General features: G+C 37.0%; 2 protein-coding genes across 8 annotated transcripts in view; one reads left to right on the top strand and one right to left on the bottom strand.

The window, feature by feature from the left end:
- PKD2L2 (polycystin 2 like 2, transient receptor potential cation channel) overlaps positions 1 to 1,898 on the top strand; it is a 30,488-nt gene extending 28,590 nt beyond the window's left edge. Inside the window, exons 13-14 of the mRNA XM_016203730.2 lie at positions 1,257 to 1,369; positions 1,802 to 1,898. Coding sequence (XP_016059216.2) covers positions 1,257 to 1,369; positions 1,802 to 1,898 — 210 coding nt within the window. The remainder of the gene's footprint in view (positions 1 to 1,256; positions 1,370 to 1,801) is intronic.
- Positions 1,899 to 3,207: 1,309 nt separating this feature from the next.
- The window catches only part of FAM13B (family with sequence similarity 13 member B), a 64,697-nt gene continuing 41,752 nt past the window's right edge, over positions 3,208 to 26,152 (bottom strand). For 3 of the 7 annotated variants that reach the window (XM_016203752.2, XM_016203755.2, XM_016203758.2), the window contains 13 exons: positions 23,790 to 23,838; positions 22,752 to 22,899; positions 19,659 to 19,724; positions 18,009 to 18,219; positions 17,272 to 17,401; positions 16,528 to 16,609; positions 14,738 to 14,967; positions 12,685 to 12,768; positions 12,349 to 12,444; positions 7,921 to 8,004; positions 7,663 to 7,826; positions 6,859 to 6,960; positions 3,208 to 5,572 (listed from right to left, as the gene is read on the bottom strand). In XM_016203752.2, the coding sequence (XP_016059238.1) occupies positions 5,449 to 5,572; positions 6,859 to 6,960; positions 7,663 to 7,826; positions 7,921 to 8,004; positions 12,349 to 12,444; positions 12,685 to 12,768; positions 14,738 to 14,967; positions 16,528 to 16,609; positions 17,272 to 17,401; positions 18,009 to 18,219; positions 19,659 to 19,724; positions 22,752 to 22,899; positions 23,790 to 23,838 (1,570 nt within the window). In that variant the 3' untranslated portion in view covers positions 3,208 to 5,448. The remainder of the gene's footprint in view (positions 5,573 to 6,858; positions 6,961 to 7,662; positions 7,827 to 7,920; positions 8,005 to 12,348; positions 12,445 to 12,684; positions 12,769 to 14,737; positions 14,968 to 16,527; positions 16,610 to 17,271; positions 17,402 to 18,008; positions 18,220 to 19,658; positions 19,725 to 22,751; positions 22,900 to 23,789; positions 23,839 to 26,152) is intronic. The other 4 variants (XM_016203753.2, XM_087816355.1, XM_016203759.2 and 1 more) reach the window with 2 other exon arrangements.

The raw sequence follows: 26,152 nt of genomic DNA, 5'->3' as shown, positions 1-26,152 counted from the left end.
TGGACAATAAAACTAGAAAGATTAAAAGCCATCCTTTCCTACTTCAAATATGTTGCTTTAAAGACAAACACTACCTAATAAAAGTTTTTCTGACCAGAGCAGCACACATTTATCAGGTGAACAGTGTATAAACTTAAGCATCACCATCCTGAGGAAGGTAATCAGAGCCCTTATGCAGGGATCTACTTTGCTACTTAGGGTTATTGCTGGAGCAGGGCAGTATCATACTCATTTGCTGAGAAGTATCTGAATCACATCTGGACGCACTTTCTGCTTCCCCTTTCTTTCTAGAGCTGTCCTTATTTTCCACACTAAAAGAAAAATGGATGGTAGTGAGGGCAAAGCACAGGAAGGACTCTTTAGGATCAGAGAAAGATGTAGCAACAAGAATTTCCTGGTACAAGGAGATAATTTGGGGGTATGTGGACAGATTGGAATGCACAGATTGATGCAGTAATTATGAAAAGGGGATTGTGATGGTTAGGTAAGACTGTAGGAGTCTGGCTGAGCTGAGAAGCAGCCGGGCAAAGAATACCCACAGATGTATTTTGAAGTACATTTGCTTCATTAAAGAAAAGAGGTACAGCCCAGCCAGCATGGCTCAGTAGTTGACCATTGACCTATGATCCAGGAGATCGAGCTTCAATTCGCGGTCAGGGCACATGCCCGGGTTGCAGGCTCGATCCCGTGGGGTCATGCAAGAGGCAGCCAATCAATGACTCTCATCATTGATGTTTCTATTTCTCTTTCCCTCTCCCTTCCTCTCTCTGAAAGGTACAGCTCGGCCAGTGTGTTGTTGTCCCATACACCCGGAGGTCATTGGTTTGATTCCTGTCAGGGAACATGCCTAGGCTGTGGGCTCAATCCCGGGGGGGGGGGGGGGGAGTAGGAGATAGCTGATCCATGTTTCTCTCTCTTTCTCTGAAATCAATAATATATTCTTAAAAAAAATAGAGGTACAGAAATATCTCAGCTTTGCTCAGATGAAGAAAATCATGAAAAAACTGAGCTGCAGATGCAGAGGGGAAGAGGCAATGAATTGAGGATAAGCTGATAAATTTTAAAATTCACCAACTCTACCAACAGTTCTAACACCAGGTCCTCTGCAGTGACTCTGCTAATGCACAGAACTGAAAACTGGCAAGGCAAAAAGGCAGTGGGGCTCAAAACCTCAACCCTGTAATACTTGTATGACAAGACTCGAAATAGAGAAAAATTTTAACATTGCAACCTAGGCTTTTCCTATAACTTGACAGGAGATTCAAAGTGCAGAGCAGATGAAAAAATGGAAAGAGAGGCTTGAGAAAAAGTATTATTCTACAGAAATTCAAGATGACTACCAGCCTGTCACTCAAAAAGAATTTCGAGAGTAAGTATTTGTTCTCAGCAGGGTACTAGGGATTACCATGACATGGGGATTGGGGACGTGAGTTAGACACATTATTTTCCTGAACCCAAAACCTATTCTAAGATGCCACTTTTTTCCCCCAATTTCTTTTACTCAACTTTAAACAGGAAGCACAAGGCTTCATTTGTTTAAATGTAAGAGTGAAGCCAACTGCTTTTACCCTTACATTTCTATAAAGGAACTGCCATTTACACTTGGTGTGTGCAGCAGATGCTGTTCTTCACACAGCTTTAGAATATTAGACCCGTAAATGACCACACTAGGCATGTTTTAGGAGCTTAAATACTGCTGTTCTACTCAAAGCATTTCACAATAGGCACTAATAATCTGCTGTCTCTTTATGCACAAAAGTGTGTAAGACTCATTCTCTACTTCTTTCTAAATTATCCTTAGCCTCTTTTTATATGCTGTGGAGCTGGAGAAAGAATTACACTACATCAGTTTAAAATTAAACCGAGTGATGAGAAAGGTTTCAGCTCTGCCCTACTGAGACAAGTGGAGGTGAGAATCTGTGATGCAGTCATTGTACATTTCTAACAAAGGCTCATTCCTGTACTGATTTCCTAAACTTGTCCCCATTTCCAATATACTTTAAAAGCACTAAACCACCTATCATCAAAATATTGCCAGAGTCAATGATAATCATCAAATGATTTCTGGGACTTAAGTGCCCCTGGAGGCGACCTACTATACAATCCATGTATATTACAACATGCCTCCAAAGTACATACATACTGGTTCACACGGAGGATTTTATAATGTTGTTATTAAATTCTAGGAATATGAAGGGAAAAGTATAAAATAATGCTTATAGTTCATGGTGCAGGTCTCTAACCAACAGTTCAATACATAGGTAAAGACAGTTTTCTCTATGTTCCACAGAGTGTAAGAACTGTCAGTGCTCTCACCATGTACCATGTTCCAAGTTCCTCTAACAGGTAATAAATGCACAGGACTCTGCAAAGCCATCATACGATGGCTAAAGTAAAATAATCTCATCTCCACTCTTTCCAATTTGAAGTCTCCTATAAAAAGCCAAAGTGTTAAAGAACTTTCAAATCACCTACAGAAATTTTACTAATACCTTTGAACTGGAAATTCATCTACACGGTTTCTAAAGTAGCATCTAAAGTTTCCCCAAAGTGCTTCCTCAACTACTTTAAAAGCAAAATACACTTTAAAAAATAAAGAGCAAGGTAGGAGTATCAGGGTTATAAAAAGTCAAGTTGTGTTTGGAAAGTGTAAATGAGGCTACTGCAAAAGCTCTGTTGGATGGTTGGAAAGTTATGAATGGCTGGGATTCTGGAAACTAGAAGGAAACTTCTCTAATTTTTTTTAGGTTACATAAACCCTCCTAGAAGAAACTTGTTCTCTTAGCCCAAGCAACAGCATTTGACCATAGTACTCAATTTCCACATTGCTGTTCAACAGTTCTGGATTTTAAAATTTGAATAAAGGGAGTTTTAAATCTACCCACCTTCCCCAGGCCAAACTCTTAAGAGACTGTACACCAAGTTTTCTTAATAGGATAATTCAAAGCAACAAGAAATGCTGACTATCCTCTCTGTATCTTCTCCTACATTCTCACAAGGGAAACAACACGGCCTTTCCCTGTCTTACCACTCCCCAGAGCTGGAGCCAGCCAGATGGTTTACTAACCCTGTTGTCCCCACATATAACCGCAGGTTGGGGTAATTCAAACAAAGTCTGAGGACGTTAAGACAAGGGAACACTTGAGGTCTCTCTTTTTCCCTTTTCAACATCTAGTGGGGGGGAAAAAAGCAAACATTTACAATGACTTAGAACATTAAAGTTCTTTTATTACAAAAGTCTATACAATGAAGTGCCAGACACAGCAATGCAATTACACTGGTGGTCACATATATCTATATATTGTTTGTATATAGATATACAGTGTTTACTTGTACCAAAGTAAAACTATCACAAACTGCCTAATGCTACCACCTACTGCTCAACTCTGACACACAACACTGTGGTCACATAGCGTAAGTGCTGCCATGCCACTGTTACCTATTCTACTCACAGCCAAACATTAACAGTGAGTAACCAACATCATGAAGCAGCTGTTAATTTTAAAAGGAAACCAGTCAGGCCACTGACTTATAAAAATATGGTACTCATATAGATTTAGCATTATAAAGAAGGAATATATTATTTAAAACATTTAAATAGTGCATATGGACATTTTTGCATGTGGTATATAAAATAAGACATTCATATAAAACAATACACAGCGCACATTAAATTAGATGTTTGGATATACTCCTGTCTGGAGACTGGGAGAAATTAACTAAATGCACACTGCACAATGGATTCGAATCCTAATGATCTTTTGGCATTTTCAATGTCACTTTTCTAGGTATACATTAGGAACAACCTAGCTGTACCAAAAGGAAATGACACACAAAGAAAGGGCTGGGTTAGTGCTTTATTCCTTAACTACGTGTTCACTACCAACAAATATTCCCTCCCCGCAAAAAAGGCATTGCATACACAGGTGAAAGGTGAAGTACTAGAAACACTACTGATTACCAAGCTACTTCATGTGCTCACTATGTAACAGCGCCGGAAGTCTGAGGTTCATGCTTCCCTCATCTTATTAAAGGATGATGCAAAAGTCCATTTTTGTATGGAACAAAGTGTTAATATTAGCTAGTTAAGAAAACCATGCATGAGTCACTGCATGCAAACCATGGGCACAATCAAAGTGAGACACTCATCATTCCAAAAAAGCACCAGAAAAAAATGAACACTTAGATCGAGCCTGACCGGAATATGCTATTAATGACTGTTATATTGTTAGCACAAATAAAGTCATCATTCTGTGAAAATGATTAGCAGAATGATACCACGTGAGTACCTGAAAAGCCATGCAAAGCCAAAGAAAAAAAGATGTTTAGAGTATATGACAAGGGGTATACCACTACAAATCTTGTGACCAACACTTTAAACAGCATGTGACTGAGCAAAAGGTGGTCCCTATAAAAGATGTTTTCTTTATGGATTTTGCTGATTAAGAGAAAAAGGATGCAACCCCTTGAAGGTACATGTAAAAATGCAGTGGTATAGCCCTTGTTAAGAATAGATTTACTTCAGGCATAATGATTCTTTTGCCAATTTAGGACATTTGATCGAACACACAAATATGCTGAGTACCATCAGAGTTCCTACATACTGACATGGCTCTTTGCTCACATTATATGGAGGTGGGTAGGAAGAAAAACCAGAGGTTCTGATCCAGACAAATTACATCATCACCAGCTGATAAACAGTAGCTGAGAAAACAAACAGTAACTTAAGTCCCATAGGCAGCATGTTGTATGATTCATTTCTGTGTGTATGCGTGATGTGTGTTTTCACTATACTAATAAGCAAGGTCACTTTTTGGTCTACCCTCTGTTATCTTGATCCAGAAGCTGTGTGACCACTGAATTGCAAAATTTTGTTAACATACTACCTGTGAAAAAGTGTTACTTTGGGAATTAAACAGAAATGTGCTCCACAGTAGGACTTGAAATTTCAGTTGATTTTGGTTTTCTAAGAAAACATAGAACATAGTTGCATATGTGCACATTTATAGGCTTTTCTTTCAAATTTTCAGTCATTCTGTAAGAAAAAAGCAACCGAAGAATTCAATGTGAAGATTTTTCCTCTTAATTTTCTTCAGTAATGAAAAAAATAATAAAGTTGGTAAAAACAAAAAGCTTGTACTTCCAAAGTTCTTGAAGTTGAAAGAATAAAATACTAGTCTTTTGCTAACAGGATGTATCTGTAGTACAAAACAATGAAGAAAACCGGATGTTTGCTAAAGGTGGAGAGGACAGTCTGTGGCTAATATGGAACATTGTGCTCCCTAGAGAGGGTCTACTTACCCCCCATCATTTCTCTAGTGGCACCACAACCAAGTTACAAAATGAGACTCTGAGTGCCTGACAAAATGAACTCAAGTACCAGCCAAGTACACACGATGATAGCTTCAGGGAATACAACTGATTTTATGATGTTTCAAGGATCATATTTTAAATGGATTTTGAAGAATCCTGTTTGCTGATAAGAACTTCAAGAAGCCTAAGCTTGGCTTTAATTTTCTTGTACTCCCTGTACTCCTCAAGCACTGGAGCACGATCCTCTTTCTGGGCATTCCTAGGGGAGAAAATAAAATGTGTAATAATCTAGAGATCATCTGGAAAATAAAGTCCAAGAAGTTGTCCTAATGTGAGACAATGTTACCAAATACAAAATAAAAAATTGCTCTGTAACAAAAATATATTATTGAACTAATTCCCCCCATCCCCAAGGAACATTCCTGAAATACTTCTTTTCTGATGGATTTTTCTAATGACAGGTTAAATGATACTATACTGATCAATGATCATTGTGGATAACTAGAAGTAATATTTTATCTTATTTGTTAAGAGGTAATATTTTAATAAGACATACATTGCTAGACTCGGTCAGGTCTGATAGTGTATGTATATGTTAAGTGCCAGAGGGCTACAATGAGTCATTTCATACATTAACTCTGGCTTCAGTGAGTTAAGACGTAAAAGTAAAACATCTTACCTGTGGCAGCAAGTAAGTAGTTTCCTAACTTTATATTATTAATGACCCAATGCAATCCAGTTTAATCATGAGGTAAAGCATCAAACCATCCTAGGTATAATAATTATAAGCAAAGTTTTCTTCCAATAAGACAAAGAACCAGAAGGAAAATTTATTCCTGTACTTAAGATATTTTTAAACCACTTCTGCTAACCTATATAGAGAACTCTCAAATTATTTAAAGTAAACACATTTTAGAATTTTCAATATAGCCACTGGCTGGTAAAACCACCCAGTTACATGGAAAAACTTTGAGACCTGAGATAGCCCTAATTTCTGGCTACCATTTGAATTAGAATGTTATTTTTCTTACTTTAAAAAGAGTCTCACTGGGTCAACTGTGCATTATTCAGTTAGATAAAGGCAACTTGTCGTACTGTATTATAGGAGCCACATGACTGCCACTCTGTGACACACCTTGGAAATGGGCAGCTTGGAACGAACAATGCGGCTTAAGCAACGATGGTCTCAGTTATGAGAGTCCAAACCAACTGAAGATATCACTCATGTTATGAGACCCTTTCTAAAAGAAGAAACATCTTGGTCCACAAACACTTCCAAAAGGGTGAGGGCATAGTATAAAAGAACATAAAATAGTTGCCACTCAACAAAGCCTCCTTAGGAAAACCTTAGAATATCAGATGTTGTTTACTTGGGCTCTGACTTCTTCTTGCCATTAATAGTAGAACTTCAAAATAGAAAAAAGTTTTTTACTTTTATTTTCAATGTTAATATCCTTATACGCACAATTTATTTCTGATCCTATACATTTAACATATGAGCACTTGTGAGTTTAAGAGAACTCAATTTTGCGATGCTCAACAAACCTTCCATTTTGTTGATAAAATGCTTCTTCAAATTCCCGTAATGTCTTACGTAGTTTCTTTTTTTCAGCTCTGGCTTTCCAAAGTTGTTCCAGTAATTCAGGCCTAAAATTGAAATAGGAAGAAAACATTATTGAAAGGGCACTGCTGATTCATTATGTTCTTAATAGTGGTTTGAACCCTGGCTACACCCAAACCAACTAAATCAGAATAGCTGCCGGTAGGGCTCTGCAGTAATACTTTAAAAAAAAAAAAAAATCTTCCCAGGTGACCCTAAAGTGAAGCCAGGGCTGAGAACCACAGTCAGACACCGTATCAGGTAAAGAAGCTGACAGAGAACTTAATTAACAGATAACTGTAAGCTGGTTCCAGCACTTTATTATGCAGCAAATACAGAATTTTAGTTTTTAAAATTTTTCAAAACACACTAATATTTAATTTAAAAAAATGTGAACTGGCTCAGCAGTTGAGCATCGACACAGGATCCAGGAGATGGCGGTTCAATTCCCGGTCAGGGCACATGCATGGGTTGCGGGCTTGATCCCCAGTGGGGGTCGTGCAGGAGGCAGCTGATCAATAACTCTCTCATCAGTGATGTTTCTCTCTCTCTACCCCTCTCTCTTCCTCTCTCTGAAATCAAAAAAATGTGAATTGGACATGTATTTACAAATCACATTTTTTAAAAAAGGATGTATCTCTTGAGCACTGTATTAATTCCTTCCAAGTGCTCAATTATTTAACATTTAATTTCTTGGCATATAAGTTATATTATACAAAAAGGCTAAAATCACAAACTAGCCAACATACATAGACGCTGCTCGAGTACTTGACAATCGGAGATCCAGAGCCAGTTTTTCTTGATTTTCCTCCACATCAGATTCTGAGTTTTCTAATGAAGACTGTGCCTGTACAGCAGTTTGCAAGATATCAGTTAACTCAGAGGACAGACTAACACCATCTTCTTCTTCTTCCTAAAAAGATATTCAAGCAAAGAATCAAACAGGCCATGACTTTCAACTTTTCCTTTAGAAAAGAGATCAGACAATAATTTCTCTTAAAGATTACCTTGATTTCTTCAAAAAAATGTGCAGTTTCTCCTTCTATGATCGGTTGTAACATCTGACCCCTGCGCTTGGTGGATGGAGATCCCTATAACAATCAACATACAAATGGTTTACAGTTCAAATATTAAAAGTGTTCAATGAAGCTTCACCTTCACTGATATTAAACTTTATTTTCAAAATCCTAATCATTTATGCTTTTAATTATTTAGAAATTCCTTAGTAAAAAAATTTTTTTGCTTATATGTATTCTCTAGTTATGTGTGCACAAAAGTGATAAATTATATTTTATGTATAAATAATTCTAAAAGAGCTCTCATTCAGTAAATATTTTAAAAATTCTAAATAAAAGAAAGCATGACATAATTTAATTGGAAGCTTTTTTTTTTTTTTAAACAACAGCTGTCAACTATTTTGGTCTGAGGACCATATTATACTCCTTTCTAAAAAATAATAGCTTACCCAGCCAGGTGTGGCTCAGCGGTTGAGCATCAGCCTATAATCCAGGAAATCAGGATTCGATTCCTGGTCAGGGCACATGCCCGGGTTGCAGGCTCCATCCCCAGTAGGGGACATGCAGGAGGCAGCCAATTAATGACTCTCATCATTAATGTTTCTCTCTCTCTCTCTCTCTCTCTCCCCCCCCCTCCCTTCCTCTCTCTGAAATCAATAAAGATATATTTAAAAAATAAAAAGAAATTAAAAATAGCCTCACTGAGATATAATTCACATACCATAACATTCACTTTTGAAATATACAATTTATTGAGTTTTAGTATACTGTATTCACAAGTTGTACAACCATCACCACTATTTAATTCCAGAACATTTCATCACCACCCTACCTCCAAAAACTCTATAGTTATCAGCTGTTATTCATGTGCCCTCTCCCCTCAGCCCTTGGCAAACAATAATCTACTTTCTCTATCTATGGGCTGGCCTATTTGAGATACTTCATATGAATGGAATCATATAATACGTTGCCTTTTGTGTTTGGCTTCTTTCATTTTCAAGGTTCACACATGTTGTAGCACATATGAGTACTTCATTCCTTTTTATGGCTGAATAATATTCCACAAGATGCATACACTATATATTTTTTCAAATCCTCACTGGAGGATATGTTACTGACTTTAGAGAGTGAGGAAGGGGAAGAGAGACAGAGAGGCAAACATCGATTGGCTGCCTCCCATACATACCCCAACCAGGGATTAAATCCACAACCTAGATATGTGCCCTGACCAGAAATCAAACTGGCAACTCTTTGGTGCACAGGACTACACACCCTAGCCAACTAAGCAACAGGTAAGGGAAATGCAATACTTTTGTTTATCCATGAGTCACTGGACAATGTGGGTTGTTTCTACATTTTGGTTGTTATGAATAATTCATAGCTATAAACATTTGTGTACAAATTTTTGTATAGACATATGTTTTCAGTTCTTGGGCATACACCTAGGAGAACTGCTAGGTAATTCAATGTTTATGGTAATTCTATGTTTAACCTTTTGAGATACTGCCAAACTTTTTTCAAAGTGGCTGTACCATTTTATATTCCCACCAGCAGTGTGCAAGGGTTCCAATTTCTCCATATCCTTGCCAACACTGTTATTATCTGTCATTTTTATTATACTAGTGGGCATAAAGTAGTATCTGAATGTGGTTTTTACTTGCATTTCCTAATGACTAATGACATTCAACATCTTTTCATCTACTTAATGGCCCTTTATATATCTTCTCTGGTGAAATTTCTATTCAAACGCTTTGCCTCATTTTTTAAAGTGGGTTATTTATCTTTTTATTATTGAATTATAAGAGCTCTTTATATATTCTGTATATAGTCCCTTATCGGATACATGATTTGCAAATATTTTCTCCCATTCTGTGGGTTGTGTTTTGTTTCCCTCTTTTTTAAAAAACATTTTTTTAAAATGTTTTTATTGATCTTGAGAGAGAGAGAGGAAAGGAGAGGGACAGAGAAATAGAAACATCAATGAGACAGAAACTTCATCACTAGGCTTGCTTCCTGCTCGCCCCCTACTGGGGAATCAAGCCTGCCACCTGGACATGCACCCTCACTGGGAATCCAACTGGGACCTCCTGGTTCATAGGTCGAGGCTCAACCTGTCAGGCAAGTTTAAAATTTTCATAAAGTTCAATTTATTTTTTCTTTTGTCACTATGTTTTTGGTGTCATATCCAAGAAAACATTGCCTAATTCAAGGTGAAAAAGATTTTCCTCTATTTCCTAAGAGTTTTATAGTTTTCGCTCTTACACTTAGGTCTATAATCATTTTATAGATAAATTTTGTGTGAGGTAAGAGTCTAAATTCATCTTTTTTGGGGTTTTTTTGCATGTGGATATCCAGTTGCCTGAGCACCATTTGTTGAAAAAATCATTCTTTCCTACTGAATTGTCTTGGCTTAATTTTTAGACTGCAAATTTCTGTTTATGAGTCATATACAGGAGTCCTTAAGACCTAGAAATGCTTCCTACAGACTCAGTTTTTAAAACAAACTTGTGGAATTCTAAAATGGTTTTTATAAAGAAATTCAAAGACTACACTATTATGGAATTATAAAAATGCTGGTGACAGCCTTGGCTGGTATGGCTCAGTTGGTTGAAGCATCATCCTGTTCACCAGAGGGTGGTAGGTTTGATTCTCGACCAGGGCACATGCCCAGGTTGTGGGATTGATCCCCAATAAGGGTGTGCGCAGGAGGCAACTGATCAATGTTTCTCTCACATCAATGTTTCTCTCTTTCTCCCCCTTCCTCTCTTTCTATATATATTTTTTTTTAAGTCAATAAAATAAAAATTAAATAAACTTTTATGTGCAAAGAATATAAACTATACAGGCTTTTTTTCCTTGTTCAAAGGAAACTGACTATATCTAAAAAGTGTTGAGATGACCAACTTAAAAAATGGCCAATTACAAAAGAATCAGGGCCACCGGTCAAGGGCACATACCTGGGCTGCAGGTTCAATACTTGGCTCAGGTCAGGGCAAGTGTGGGAGACAACCAATTGATGTGTCTCTCTCACATCAATGTTTCTCTCTCCCCACCTCCCTTTTACTCTCTCTGAAAAATCAATGGAAAAAATATCCTCAGGTGAGGATTAACAAAACAAAAAGAATCAGGATCCTGGCCCCGTAGCTCAGATAGTTAGAGCATCGTCCCAATATGCCAAGGTTGGGAGTTCAATCTCGGCTCACAGCACATATAAGCAGCCACCAATGAATGCATACAGAAGTGGAATACCAAACTGATGTTTATCTCTCTCTCCCCCTTCCCTCCTTCTCTCTCTAAAAATAAAAAAATTAAAAAGGAATCAGTTTATGAAAGCTAAATAAAATGTGCACAGAAGGCCAATGTGAACCTTCTAATGAGTAGTCAGCCTGAAAGAAACCCCCATGCAAAGTGGCTATCACCATAAAAATGGACTGCAAGCCTAAGAAAACCATAGCTCTAGCAAATTAATTCCTATGGGACGCTACAAAATGGGCTACATACTGTTTTCTACTTGAGCTTGAGAGAAATCTAGAGCCATACTATCTAATGGTTAATTTGGGGATAGCACTTCACTTGCACATAAGTATTAGAGTTTCATTTTTCTCTAAAATTGTACATGAATATGAATAAGCATTATTTTAATGAACTTTTTCATTTAAAAAGATAAACTTGAAAAAATCAGCTGATATTATTATACAAATAAAGTATACATAATCATGATGAACATCACAAAACTAATGTAATTTCAAAGACATGAATTTAAATGGAAAAAAAATAGGCAAGAGTTTGAAATATAGGCTTCTTTTAATTCCACAAAGTAGGTGACCCGAGGCATATCACTCAGTTTCACCATCTATGAAATGAAGCTAAGAGGCTATTATCTTCTGCTACCTGTTGTAACTTAACTTGCTGGTATTCAATGACATAATCATACATAAAAATGCTTTATAAAAATGACTGGGAGATCATAGTAGGCACTTATTAATTTCCTATTCTTCTGTAAAGCAGCAACCTCACCTTACATATACAATTCGTGCCACGATGACTGTGTCTTTCTCCCATTTAACACCATAATTTTTGTTGTTAACCCTCACCCCGAGGATATTTTTTCCATTACTTTTCAGAGAGAGTAGAAAGGGAGGGAGGGAAGGGGGAGAGAGAGAGAAAAAGAGAGAGACAGAAACATCGATATTAGACAGACACATTAATTGGCTGCCTCCCACACAAGCCCCAACCAGGGCTAGGGATCAAGCCTGCAACCCAGGTACATGCCCTTGACCAGGAATTGAACCCGTGACCCTTCAGTGTGACAGCTCACGCTCTAACCACTGAGCAACACCAGCCAGGGCACCACCATAATTTTTTTAAGAGTAGGTCTTTGTAAAATTAACTAGATAAATATTTGCATGCTTTACTTACAAGGATAGGAGTGATGCTAGCTCTTGTCAACATCTGTTTCACAAGTCTGTATCTATCATAGAGGGGTTTAACAATGTGCCTTTCTTCCCTGGTCACCTGAAGCAAAAACAATAGAAATTACCTAGTCATCAGAAATCTCAAATGTCCAAAACATTAAGCAATATGACTTTCCCCCCAATTTTTAAAGTTATTTTAAATAAGGAGACAATCTCCCAGATGGAGGAAACAATGCTCCAAAAAGACAGTGTGAAGATGTGGACCACAAGAGTGATGTGTCCTCTTTTTTAAGACAGAAAATCAATGTTTTATTTTTTGTTTAAGCAAGAGAGAAATTACCGGCCTTCCATGTTGACTTTCATAATAAAGAAGACTTTTCTGGAGAGAAGTTTTCTCTTCTACCAAATGATCTTTTGTCATTTTCTAGAGGGGAAAAAAACAAAAGCAAAAAAAAACTCCCATTGGCACCATCCTTATTGTCGTCACTCTCACAGTGTAAGTAAGCTGGGTGAAAGGGCAGCCCGTCACCACTCTACCCAAGGCTAATAAGGATACACCTGTTGCTTATGGATTTGCAGGCAACATTTTTCAGTCACCTGTACAAGCTAATATTTAGGTTCCAGTCCTCTTTGGTGGCTTGATTTATATTTTATCTGAATAAGTTATGAATACTAGCTTAGTGACCTTAGGTAAGTTACTTAACCTCTTTTTGTTCAATAGCTTAATCTATAAAAGGAGTAACTTCACCCCGCCTCATAGGGCTCTGATGAGTTATTATGTTATAAAGGCATTTACAACAGTGCCTACCTAGTATACAATAAGCATACATAAATGCCTATTATTTTATTTTATTTTGCATAGTATTTTATTGGCATAACTATATACAGGTCTTATTATCCAGTATTTCTCCTAAACTATTAACAAAATCTGGACGCAATACAGTGGAAAGAACATGAGTAAAAACACTGTCTATTTGTGACCTTAGACTTCTACTCTATGACCTCAATATCCCCTCATCTAGAACTTTCTTCTCACTGCAGTACTCTTTTCATAACTTTTAGTACTCTCAATTACACTAGAGTAGGCAGGGCACCCCAAATTTATTTTCCCATAGAACCTTCCAACTTTGTTCCACGGGACCTTTTAACATCTCAGTGAACCAATGTTCCATAGATGACCATTTAACACTACACCAAATAAACGCTCTACTTAATCCCAGAACTAGATAATACTATCTACCCTGTTTCTCACCAGAGTGAAATTAGACGTAAAAAAATTTTTCACTGGATAATATCGTCCTCTAATAAGTATCACTTTAGATTATGTGTGTTCAGTTGAGGACAGGTGGTATAGATTCTATAAAACAATGTGATTTCAACCTCAAGTTTGAACCTTAAACCTAGGATAATGAATGTGAAAAGCTAATCCAATCAAAATCATTTAAAGGAAGGAGGGAAGCAGGTTGGTCTAACACAAAAATCGAACAAGAAAAGTTGAAGGAAAGGAGCAATTAGAACTTCTAATCCAGCTCTGTTCAAAGGAGAGAGACTCCAATATTTAGATCATGAGAGAGGTGTAGCTCTTTTGTCAAGATTGCCTGAACAAAAGTTGACTTGAGGTCATCTACCTCTGTACTCTCCTAGCAAATTTCATCTGATAAATGATTTGGGGTGCCAAGTGCTTTGATCAGGGCTGCCCAAGGCATGGGCTTAGTGAGTAATGGCTCTTTTAAAAAAAATACATTCATTCAATCCTCGTAACTACAGTGGCATCTCGGTTTTCAAATGTGACCTGTTCCGGAGACCGTTCAAGTCCTGAAACATTTGAAAACTGGGGGTTCGACAGCTGACAGCCAGGCCTTAGGATCTTGCCCTCAGCGGAAGTTGTGTGGCATGTTCGACTTGTGAAGCATGTTCTAAAACCGAAGCATTTACTTCTGGGTTTATGGCATTCGTAAACCGAAATGTTAGTCAACAGAGACGTTTGAAAACCAAGGTACCACTGTATACTGTGTTAGTATTTTAATGGACTTCAATATAAGTCATAGGGCTGTTAAAGGGACTCAGTGGCAGAATGCACATAATATAATCAGTCAGGGTCAAGCCTAAGTTAAGAATTCAATATATGTAACTGTCAAGATACAAAGCCAGAATTCAAACTGAGGTTATTTCATGCTCTTTACTCATCTTACCAACTGCCTCCAATATAAATGAACAAATCAGCATTCTAGTCTCATTGTGATTCAGTCCCTGAATGATCGGGCATTTCTAGTGTGCTGATAAAAACATGTTTCTGTATCAGACTACCTAGACATCCCTTTATCACTGTGGTAATTACTTTGTTTTAGGGACTCTAAAGGCTAGTCTGGGCAAACACCATAGCGCAAGATTACTTTGATATCTTCTGGAAGACACCTCTCAACACGTTTTTCCTTCAGTCTTTTCAGAATAAGTTCAAGTGTAGCTTCCTTAGACGGCTTCTTCTCCTTGTGAATGACCCTGGATTCATCTTCATTCTCTTCATCCTCATGGTCTAGAGAAGAGCCAAAGCTTTTTGGAAGAGTGTTACTACGTGGACGTGTCTGAGGTACAAATTCTCCATCAGAGCTTCTGTGTTTTGCATCTACATTTCAGAACCAAGAAGATAGATCACTGATTTTAGCTAAAATGCAACTATGTCAAGAGTAAGCAGTAAACAAGATATACAACAGGAAAATTGTACACCAACAGCACACAGGCTCAGCTATTTCAAGGTTACACGGAATATTTAAATTATATATATAGCAAGAGAGCTATACTACTCATTCTTTCAACCAATATTCATAGAAAGCTTACTATAACATAAGATGCTCTGATAGGAATTGGAAAGATAGACACAGTCCCTATTTTCATGGAGCATATAATTCAGGAAGTAAAAACAAAAAAAAAACAAGTAATCAAATTCATAAAATAATTTTAAGGAGTGCTAAATGCTATAAAGATAAAATAGGATGGTATCACAGCGCTAAAAGGAAGAGAGCTGTGTTTGTAGAAAAGCAACTACATTGGATGGGATTGACAATGAAGGCCTTTCTGAGATAGTGATATCCTAGCTGAATGTGGAATAAAAAGATAACCTAGTACAAAAGATTTAGGAGAAGAACATTCCTCCCCAACTGAGGCAATAGCCAACAGTGCATAGGCCCTAAAACGTGGCATATTTAAGGAACATAAATGACAAAGGATAGTGATAAAATGAGCTAGGGGCAGAGTAGACAAGGTTTTGAAAGTCATGGCGAGAAATCTGGACTTTATTCTAAGTGGGAAGGGAAGCCCAATGAAGGGCTTTGAACCATTTTTAAAAAGATAGTTCTGGCTGTTATGAAGAGAATGGACTGTAGGACAAAAAGTGTGGAAGAAAAATGAAAAATTAGTTGGGAACCAATTTTCCTAGTTTAATGCCAGTTTGGTTAGAAATTGGCATTAAAGAAGGAAATGCTTAACAGAGTTATAGGAAACAATTCTAAAGAAGAGATGAGAGAACCTAATTATAATAATGTAAACTCAATAACTATAGGGACACTGTGTTGTTCGTTGCTATAACCTCATGACTACAACTACTTTATATTTGAAAATACTAAAAATTTGGTTGAATTCAAATAAAGCAAAATATAATAGTCCAGATTATAAACCCATGCTTGGTACGGATAATTTTTTTAAAGTATTAACAATTATTTTAAAACATGCTCACTAAACACACACAAAGTAATTATACTTTAGCAACTGCTGTTCTGGGTTAATACCCAGTAACACAATACCTAGTTTTTGATTCAAGAAGCCTTACTATTTAGTCCTTGTAGTATAAACAGTTCATTATGATTATATATTCTTAGTCTAAGTTGAAATACCGAAAACCAAAACTGCTTAATATTTGAAATATATTTCAGATAAACTTTATAATATAGTATCACCTATAGATATACAATCTAGGGCACCTTTCAAAAGAATACTACTAATTAAAACACAGGAAAGACATCTGGAAGAATTGTACAGCGCCACAACTGATCATAACTAATACGATAATTTTTACTTTGGCGAAGTGTCCGAGATCTAAAATTAACAAAATTGTAACTATAATTCTCATAGGCATTATGAGGAATATTTTTTAAATGAAAATATATTACAAAAGTGGCACATTTTATACCTTTAATTTGCTTCCGCAGTTTGGTAAGCTCTGTCATCCATTTTAACACCTTTGGATTAGCTGCAATATCACTGTAGGAAGGCTGAAAAATTAAGAAACAGAATCACTGACACCTTTGTGGTAAGCAACAGTTACATTGATTTATGCCAAAGTAGTATTTTATGGTTTCCACAGCAGAGATTTCACTCAATTCTCACTTTCATCTTATCTTAAGTAGATATTAATGCAGAATATTAAGCAAAGCTCTCAAGAGCAGGATTTAGCAACTGGTAGAAGCCAGGTTTGAATATGGGTCTTCTGACTCCTTGTACAGGATTCTTTCAACTTCATGTTCTAATTATTAAATTATAATATTAAAATTTATTATTAAATTTTAAATTGTTTATTATTACATTTTAAATTTATTATTTATTATATTTATTTCAATTTATTAAACTCTCTTTCTCCACCTACTATCCTTGGCACTTGTAGTTTTAGGAGAGCAGAAGTAGTATTAACATGATTTGTCAAAGTAAAGTATTTACTTTAAAAATTCTACAAGCTCTTTTGCCCATGTAAATATAGCGATGCAAGAGCAAGAGCACTGGCATGAAAATCAGGAGATTAAGGATATATATAATCTCGGATCTGTATGATGTCTGGGCATCTCAGATTCATTCTCTCTCCCAGGAAGAGATGGACTAATGCTCTCCAAATACATTCTCCCAGTTCCAATAGATCTAGCTGGCAAGGCTACAAACTTACCTTGCTATTTCTTTCCCTTTCAAACTGCTCTTCAAATTGTCTAATTTTTTTCTGAAGTTTCTTGACCAACTGATATGGTGTTCTGTCTTCTCTTTTCTCATCTTTTGAACTAAAGGATGATCTTCGAATCCTGAATTAAAACAAGAGGCAAACACTATGTTAAAATGTTAAGTTATCAACACCATATCTCTTATTACCCTGACATAAAGTGATACTATTACCAAGAAGTATATCCCTCAGACTAAAAAACAGTCAGAAAAAGAAACTTATGCTGTGGTGTTACAGGCCACAAAATTAGCTATCACAAGTGTTGATGAAAAGTTCCTTGGGCAAAAGGAAAAAAGAAACAAAGATACCTAGGCAGCTCAGAGCTCTCTTTGTGTTCAAACTGCAAAGGAAAGGTTTTGACATTAAGAATCAATTTAATCTAAAATTTTGACAATAAAACCATTAGGGACTGATGAGCTCCACTTGCTGCTTCTCTTCCAGAGTTCTGTATTTCAATGAATGATTAAATGAATAAATACACCATGAGAAAATTTCTATTAGAAAGCAAATCCCAAACAGTACATCCCAATGAACCCAGAATTTAGGGATCCAAAAAATTAAGTTACAAAAATGTACTTCATGAAAGAGGGGAGAAAGCTTTGAACTGCAGATCCAGAGGATTAAATTTCTCAAAGGACCTGGGTACACAATAGGAATCACCTCTCTTAAGTACATAAAAAATCATATACCTAGCAAAAGACAGTGCTTTTGATGAGGAAGCCAACGTTTCTGGATCATGAAGGAAACGCTGGCTTTGCCCAAAATCTAAACTACGGTGTGATAATACTGGAGGGCAGTCCTCTTCCAGAGGGTGATGATTCATTCTTCCAGCTTGTGGAGAGAGCTGAGCTTCTCCAGACTCAGAGTCTTCCTGCCAAGACTTAAAAGCAGGAAATGGCTCTGTAAAATAAACACAAAGAATAGTACCATGGGTCTCTTGGTTTCATATGGAAAAAAAGTCACATAATATCAGCTATATGTCCTTTAAATCAGATCATTATGTGGTGGTTCAGATAATATTTATGATACATTTTTTTAAAAAACAAGGGATACTAGGATCTTCATAACGCCTACTCTAGTTTAAAATTGCCTGAGTTTCATTTTTAAGCCAAGAAATCTATTTTCATATAAGAAGCTATACTTTAAATTTCTGAACCCAGTCACAAAGCAAGAAAGGACACTGTCAAGCTCTTAAAAATTATAGCAAATGTTATTTTTAAAGTATGGGAAAGTCTTCATTTAGAAACACTCAAAAGTCCTTAGTTAGGAATTTAACTTAGCCAAATGCTGCCAGGTGAATAAATTGTCCCTCACTGTCAAGTGGCTGTTAAGAAGAAGTGGAAGCTATTCCCCAACCTATACAGAACACTCACCAAATGGAGCTCCCCGATTCCAAAATAATTCTAACATTTCAAAATGAGTAGCTAATTCACTTAACAGCACCTGGCCTCTAACATTAAACTGTGGTGGTTATTTTCTGTTATGGGATTCCTATCCATAATATATATTTTAATAATTAAACACTCAACAGTATTATCAAGACATAATTTAATAGCACTAGTCTTTCTTAAACGCATTTATTTTATTGGTTATCCTGTATGTGTTCAGATAAAACCATGTTGACATATTTAATATCTTTGCACATATAAGGTTCAATTACATATATAATACATAGAGATAAACACACAGTCCACAAATATACTCCAAATATAAACTTAACTTCAAGTACCACTGGAGTCTGTGGGGGAGGGGAGACATTTTTCACTTTTCCATCTACATATTAACTTTATTTAAAACTTTGATGCCATGGCTATTAACAATAACAAAAATGAGTTTTAAGGTATTTTTGGATGCAAAGACGGCTTGACAGTGTCAAAAATCAAGAATGGTTTCTTTTTCTTCACACAATAGCTAAGGATTGCTACTTTAGTAATTTAGTTTTTTACTTTATGCATTAGCAATATAAAGCATTACATTTTTTTCCCAGTGTAATAAAAAAACCGTAATTTTGTTAGTTTTTAAAGCCAAGATCAATCTGATCACTAAAAAATTGGGTACAAAGCGTGCAATCCCACAATAAACCCAGCAATAAAGTGATTTTCAAAGCAACCCTTGTACCTGCTTCCCAGCTAATAAGTAACTGGTAATAAACATTTTACTAAAAATCTCCTATTTTAAGAAAAGACAGAAGTAATAAAAACAATTTTTTCTGGGTACCATTTTTAACCCAGATCAGTTTTCCTATCATATGGGGACAGCAGGAGAAGGGCTAATAAAAAAGGCAAACAGAGTGAACCATAAAAAGGCATAAAAACTAAACTATGGTGAACCATACTTACCCTCCCCATCTCTCTGCAGATGCATTGTTTTGAAATCAATGAGGGGAAAAGTGATAGGGCATGACGCTAATAAAATGGAAAAAATGGCAAAAAATACTAAAGTGAACACACAGCACAGTCAGAACAAACCATACACATAACTAACACAAGCCAAAGATACCAAAAACATTTCCCTAAAACCAGTTAGACATTCCGCTCAAAAACTTTATTCAAAGAAATTATTAACCAAACTTTAAAAACAAACACAAACATACATTTCCATTTCAGCAAGCAAGGCAAAAAAATCAAAGAGTATTGTTTTGTTAAAACTCAAACATAAAACTGAAGAAATGGAAACTCTTAACCAGATACTACTTGAAGCTTTTCAGTATAATTGATTTGACAGAAAAATATCTCCTTTTTATTGTTCTTTGATTGCTGTTTTCCATTCAGGACTTAGCAGGAGAGAATCTAAAGGAAAAATGTTATCCACTTCCATTAAAAGCCAAGACCTTTGAACAGCTGCTACAAATTCACACTCATGGTAGGTATGTGCTACCTGCTTGCTACTGTATTCTGTTGACTGTACTTTGAGCAATACAAAAAAGAAAGCCCACACACAGGAAGAGGTAGGCCTATATCTGGAGGCACCCCACTTCTCTTATAGTAAGAGTCACACGTAGCCCTGGCCAGTGTTCTCAGTGGTTAGAGCATCGGCCTGAGCACCAAAGGGTCGGAGATTCAATTCCCGGTCAGGGGCGGCGCGTATGTGGGTTGCAGGTACGATCCCTGGCCCCGGTCAGGGCATATACAGGAGGCAACCAACTGATGTGTCTCTCTCACATCGATGTTTCTCTCTCTCTCTCCATCCCTCACTCCCTTCCACTCTCTCTAAAAAACACACAAAATCAATGGAGAAAATATCCTCAAATGAAGATTAACAAAAAAGAAGGAAAAAGTCACACTCAAACAAGGTATGTCTTTGATTCTAGGGTATTTAAGGTCTAAAGTAATTCAGTCTCTTAAGAAATACTTTTATTTAGACTATCCTAGTGCCTAGCTATAGAAAATCAATCTTTGTATTGGCGGCAACACTGGAAGGAACAATATGGTCTGCTAACGAGCCACTCTCCCAGCACACACAGGGTTCATGGCTGACAAGTTCACTCAGATGTCTGTTACCCTTTGCTCTCTGAAAAGTCACTGACACCTATTCCTGGAAGTGCCAGAAGGAGGCCTCCATCAACCTGTCAAGGCTATTGAGCCACGTGGATAACAGGGCAGCTTGGGCACTGAAAATCAGAGATCAATAGTCCATCCTTACCTGCCTTCCGTACCACAAGTGGTACCGGGTAGATTCTGACACACAAACAAAAGAGAGCCCAGCACTAGGTTCTCTTTGGGGAAGTTCCCAGAAAGCTGAAGAGACAGACAATGTCTTATCTCCTCAAGTGATTAAAAACAATTGTTCTTTTATGCGTAATACTTAAGATGAGGACCTTCAGAATTGTAAGAGGCTGCAATCTCCAAGAGGAAAAAGTCCTTTGTCAGAATTCCAGACTCAATCTTTCAGAGACTCCTTTCCTAAGGCAGCTTCAGGGATGCTCTGTTGACCATCACGCCTTTTCAGTAACTACGCCAGGTTAAATAACTGCCAGGATAAATAACTAAGAGGGACATTTGACTTTCTCTGTCACCAGGATGCTAAAATACCTCCTCACTCTGGGGAGCATGTTCATAAATTCTAAACAGCCTAATAACCCAGAACAAAGCAAATGAAAGACAGCTTCCTGATTTGTGTATTAGTCTAAATTAAGACACATAATATGCCACTGGGGGGCATGCCAAACACCCAGACAAAAAATAGGGGAGCAGGAAAGGGGAGACAGCAGTAAAGGTTGGCACAGGCAATGAGTTGGTTGGGACTTTAGAAATTGGCTATATCTTAAAAATAAATACATAAAAACACTCCAACTGTGATCAGGTGAGTAGACTTGAGGCAGCAAAAGGAGTCCATGGTACTGGCTCTGCAATTCCTCTTGTTATTGCCACTGTATGTCATTAGCTAACTTGCCAAAGGTGAGGTAACCAAGGGATCTTCATCCAAGTGAACAAACATGTAACTTTAAGATTCCTGAGTTGTCTCATTGTCTCTTTATCAAGGAAGGTATATGATCCAAAAGGACTCCTGGATCCAAATTTGTTGCTTGCTTCCACTCCCCACTTCAACATTTTATTTCAAAGTTTACAAATATACAGCCAAGTTTAAAGAATTTTACAGTGAACATCCATATATCAATTACCTAGATTCTATGGTTAACATTTGACTAAATTTGCTTTATAACATTTATCTATCCCATTAACCATCTTATTTTTTCATGAATTTCAAAGTAAAATCAGATATCAGCATACATCCCCATAAACGCTTCAGCATGCAATTAATCACTGCAGTTCAAAATTTATTGTTTTCGCTTTTTATAAAAAAGAAAAACTTATATATAATGAAATCCAAGTTCTAAGTATACATTTTCTGAATTTTGACAAAGACATATCCCCAGGTGTCTTGCTTTTAAAATTTAAATTCAAACTTCTCTCCTTTGTAAAAATTGCTAGGACCCAGCTCCCAAACTTCATAACCTAACCTAATACAGGGATATGGTACAGTATTTGCATAGAAATTCTCCTGAAGGTAATTTTTTTTTAAAAAAGTATTCCTGATGATCATAAAGAACAGGTAGCTATACATAAGCTCCCTCTTTAATGTGGTGAGATTCCCAAGCCCAAATATATTGGACTTTCAAAGACTGGTCAATATCACCTAGTTTAACAATTAACAAAAGCCTATCATGGGTGATTTTATTTTTCTCTCTCTGTTCTAACATCCATCTTCAAAGCTAATGGATTAGATAAGAACTTCTAGTTCATAAGAGATAGTTGCCACATAATCTCATTAGTGCACCTAAGTAAAAACATTCACTCTTTTTTATATGAAAAAGAGAACAGAAAATCAAAATCAATAATGACCAGAAAAAGGGCAGTAATCTCATTACTGCTTTAGGTAATTTCCGTTACAAAGAACATTATCAGGAAAAGAATACGTGTGGGTAAAATTACCTTCCCATTTATCACCATCAGAAACATTCTTCAGATCTAAATGTGGAATTTGGACACATGCTGCTTCTCCTTGAATACCAACACTCTGATTTCCTGGCACTTCTGATTCAGTGTTGGCATTCAAATCACATATCTTGCTGCAAGAGTCCTGTATTTTAAAATAAAGTATACATTTCACAACCAGGAAGTTTTTCATACCCAGCTTAAAGACAACCAGCATCGCCCTAGCTAGTCTGGCTCAGTGGTTAGAGCATCAGCCCCTCAGACTGAAGGGTCCTGGGTTCGATCCCGACCAAGGGCATGTGCTTCAGTTGAAGGCTCGATCCCCGGCCCCAGTCAGGGCATGTGCAGGGGGCAACCAATTGCTGTGTCTCTCTCACACACCTCTCTTTCTCTCTCTCTCTCTCTCTCTCTCTTTCTCCCTCCCTCCCTCCCAGTCTCTGAAAAAGCAATGGAAAAAATCCTCTGGTGAGGATTAAAAAAAAGACAACCAGCATATATCCTTGTGCAGTCTTCATCAGTTTACAGTGCCTGTACAGTCAGCTGCCCCACTCCCACCATCCAAACTATTTTCAAATGTAAATTTGCAGTATATAAGATGTCTTACTGGGAGACTAAGTTTGGATCCCAAGTTCAGGAAAGTGTTTTCATAACCAAGTTTCTTTTAACCAAAAGTGGCATATTAAGTGCTACTTAAACTGTAAAACATTTGGTAAGAGTATCTATATTTAAACTCCCTTGCCCGGCCGGGGCGTGGCTCAGCGGCTGAGCATGGACCTGGGATCCAGGCAATCGGGGTTCAATTCCCGGTCAGGGCACATGCCCGAGTTGTGGGCTCAATCAATGACTCTCTCATCGTTGATGTTTCTATTTCTCTCTCTCCCTCTCCTTTCCTCTCTCTAAAATCAATAAAGATTTTTTTTTTTTTTTAAAAAAACTCCCTTGAAACCTACATAACCCATAAGTTAAAAGCCAGATATAATTGTAGATTAAGTCTAGTCAAAATTTTAAGAACCATAAAAGAAAAAGAATTCTTACCAGAATCAAGTGTGACAATTTATCACTGTCAAATGACAAATATTCTTTCCTAAAAATACAAATAAAGTTATTAGACCTCTGAGAATAAATAGGTAACTATCACTGCATATTTCTCATCTAGAGCCCTCTCTTCCCCACATAGCTAGCATTTACTACGGGACAGAATGACAGCTAGACACATGCCCATTCTTTGGAGCCCTATATCTGAAAATCACACACTACTGAAAAGATCCACAGAATCACTTCAGGTTAGGAAAATAAAGTAATGTTCACCACCCTCCCATACAGCCACACCAAAAAAAAAAAAAAAAAAAAATCTTAAAAGAAAAATAAGCCCGGCCAGAATATCTCAGTTGGTTGAGTGTCATTCTGTGCACTGAAGGGTTGGAGGTTCAATTCCTGGTTAGGGCACATGCCTGGGTTGCCCGTTGATTCCCAGTCGGGGCACAGTTGGAAGGCAACAGATCAATGTCTCCCTCTCTCCTCCCCTGCCTCCCTCTAAGCATGTCCTTGGGCGAGGATTAAGAAGAAGAAAAAAAGACAACCCATAATAAATAAAAACCAAAAGGACTGAATGTATAAATGCAAAAGACTTTATAAAATAAATATTAGTTTTAACCAAACAGTTTTATACTCCCCCACTCTGGGATTGTTTTTTCTTTTAAAGATGATTTTTGAAAGGCATAGCTAGGTCTATACTTTAAATCTGCTTGTGCTCTATCACAATCAAAGTAAGGCTACTTCTTCTAAACCTCTCTTTCCTAAAAACATCATGATAACATGTAAACAGGAAATTTTTAAAAATCTCAATTCACCTATTTCCCCACAAAAACCCACCCCTATTTAGAATAAGTGTTACACCAAGTGTCACAAATGATCTCTACCTACATGAGCAATTAGCGGAGCGTCTAGTACTTAGTAGGTTATCAGTGTGCCTACTGGGAGAAGTTCTCCCCAAAGACACTGTGGCAAGTTGCAATGACACACACAGGTGCTGCTCTAGCCCTGCCATAACAGAGTGTACACTCAGAAGATTTGACCTAAATTCGGCAAGTCATCTCCTCAAATACCTAACTACCTTATTCTTACTGAGCACGTAAACTACTAAATTTCCTGGCAAGCTCAAAGGCCTTCCTTTGCTCAGAGTGGGAACAAGTGGTGGGATGAGCTAAATTCTACCCTATCAGATTAAATTTGAGAAACATGAGTGTTAAACATACAAAATATAAAATCCACCTAACCAAGAAACTCTTTGGATCTAAAAACAAGTTTGCTAACCTATACACAAGTTGAAGAGGAAAGAGCTTTTTCCAAAAAGATTGAGTCCTCACTAAATGGATCCTTATTGTTCTACCAAATCCAGATGTCATCATTCTGGGGATGCCTGTCAATGCTGTTAATCTTATATCTTCAGCCCATAGCTCCAATACTCCCTGGGCTGGAAGAGGATCATTCCTGCCTCCTGAAAGGAAGCACAAGGAACTGCTGTAAGCAGGAAATCTGTGGACCTTCAGAGTATGGGGACGCTCCAGAGACATGGCTCCAAAGAATTTACTTACCCTCAGAGAACTGGTTTCCCACTCCCAATTAAAAGAGACAATGGCATTAACACAAGCTTACCCTTGCCAACAGGCTATCATCAAATTAATAATGCTGTTCGGAATTTCTCAGTATTTACAATCTAGTCTGCAACTTTATTACTGATTTGGTTTCAGAATATCAATGATCTTTCCTAAGAAAATTACAATGCACTTCTCAGCAACATCTTAAATAATTATAAAAAGGGTAACAAAATCCAACACCTACCATGGTGACTTAAAACATTCTAGAAAACTTCCGTTCAAAGGGACTCTATCTATTGACTATCTATGGAGACTACATATGGCTGAAATATTCATGGCTTCAAGGAATCCCCTTCCCATTACAGCTGGCCAAGGGGATAAACAAGCACCAAATGCATAAGGTGATTATGCTAAGTGAAATAAGTCAGATGAAAAAGACAAACACATATAATTCAAACAAACGAACAAAACAACCTAAACCCAACTCATAGATACATACAACCGAATGGTGGTTACCAGAGGGAAAGGAGGGTGGGGAAGAGCAAACTAGATAAAGGGGATCAAATATTCGCATATAATATAGAATTATAATGCTGTACACCTGAAACTTATATAATGTTACCTCAATAAATTTAATTTAAAAAAAAAAAAAAGACAGTCCTGGGACACACACACCAAGGAGAAGGGGAATATATATATATATATTTTTTGAAGCAAATATGCTACAATCTTTGTTAGTCATCTATAGTTCCAAGACTATGATACACTGAAAGCTTTATTCAGAATATCAATAAATTCCCA

This window comes from Miniopterus natalensis, chromosome 4 (assembly GCF_054644295.1).
Source record: "Miniopterus natalensis isolate mMinNat1 chromosome 4, mMinNat1.hap1, whole genome shotgun sequence".
NCBI classification, from domain to species: Eukaryota; Metazoa; Chordata; class Mammalia; order Chiroptera; family Miniopteridae; genus Miniopterus; species Miniopterus natalensis.
The sequence above is the reverse complement of the archived record's forward strand: the minus strand, read 5'-3'. Positions and strand labels throughout refer to the sequence as shown.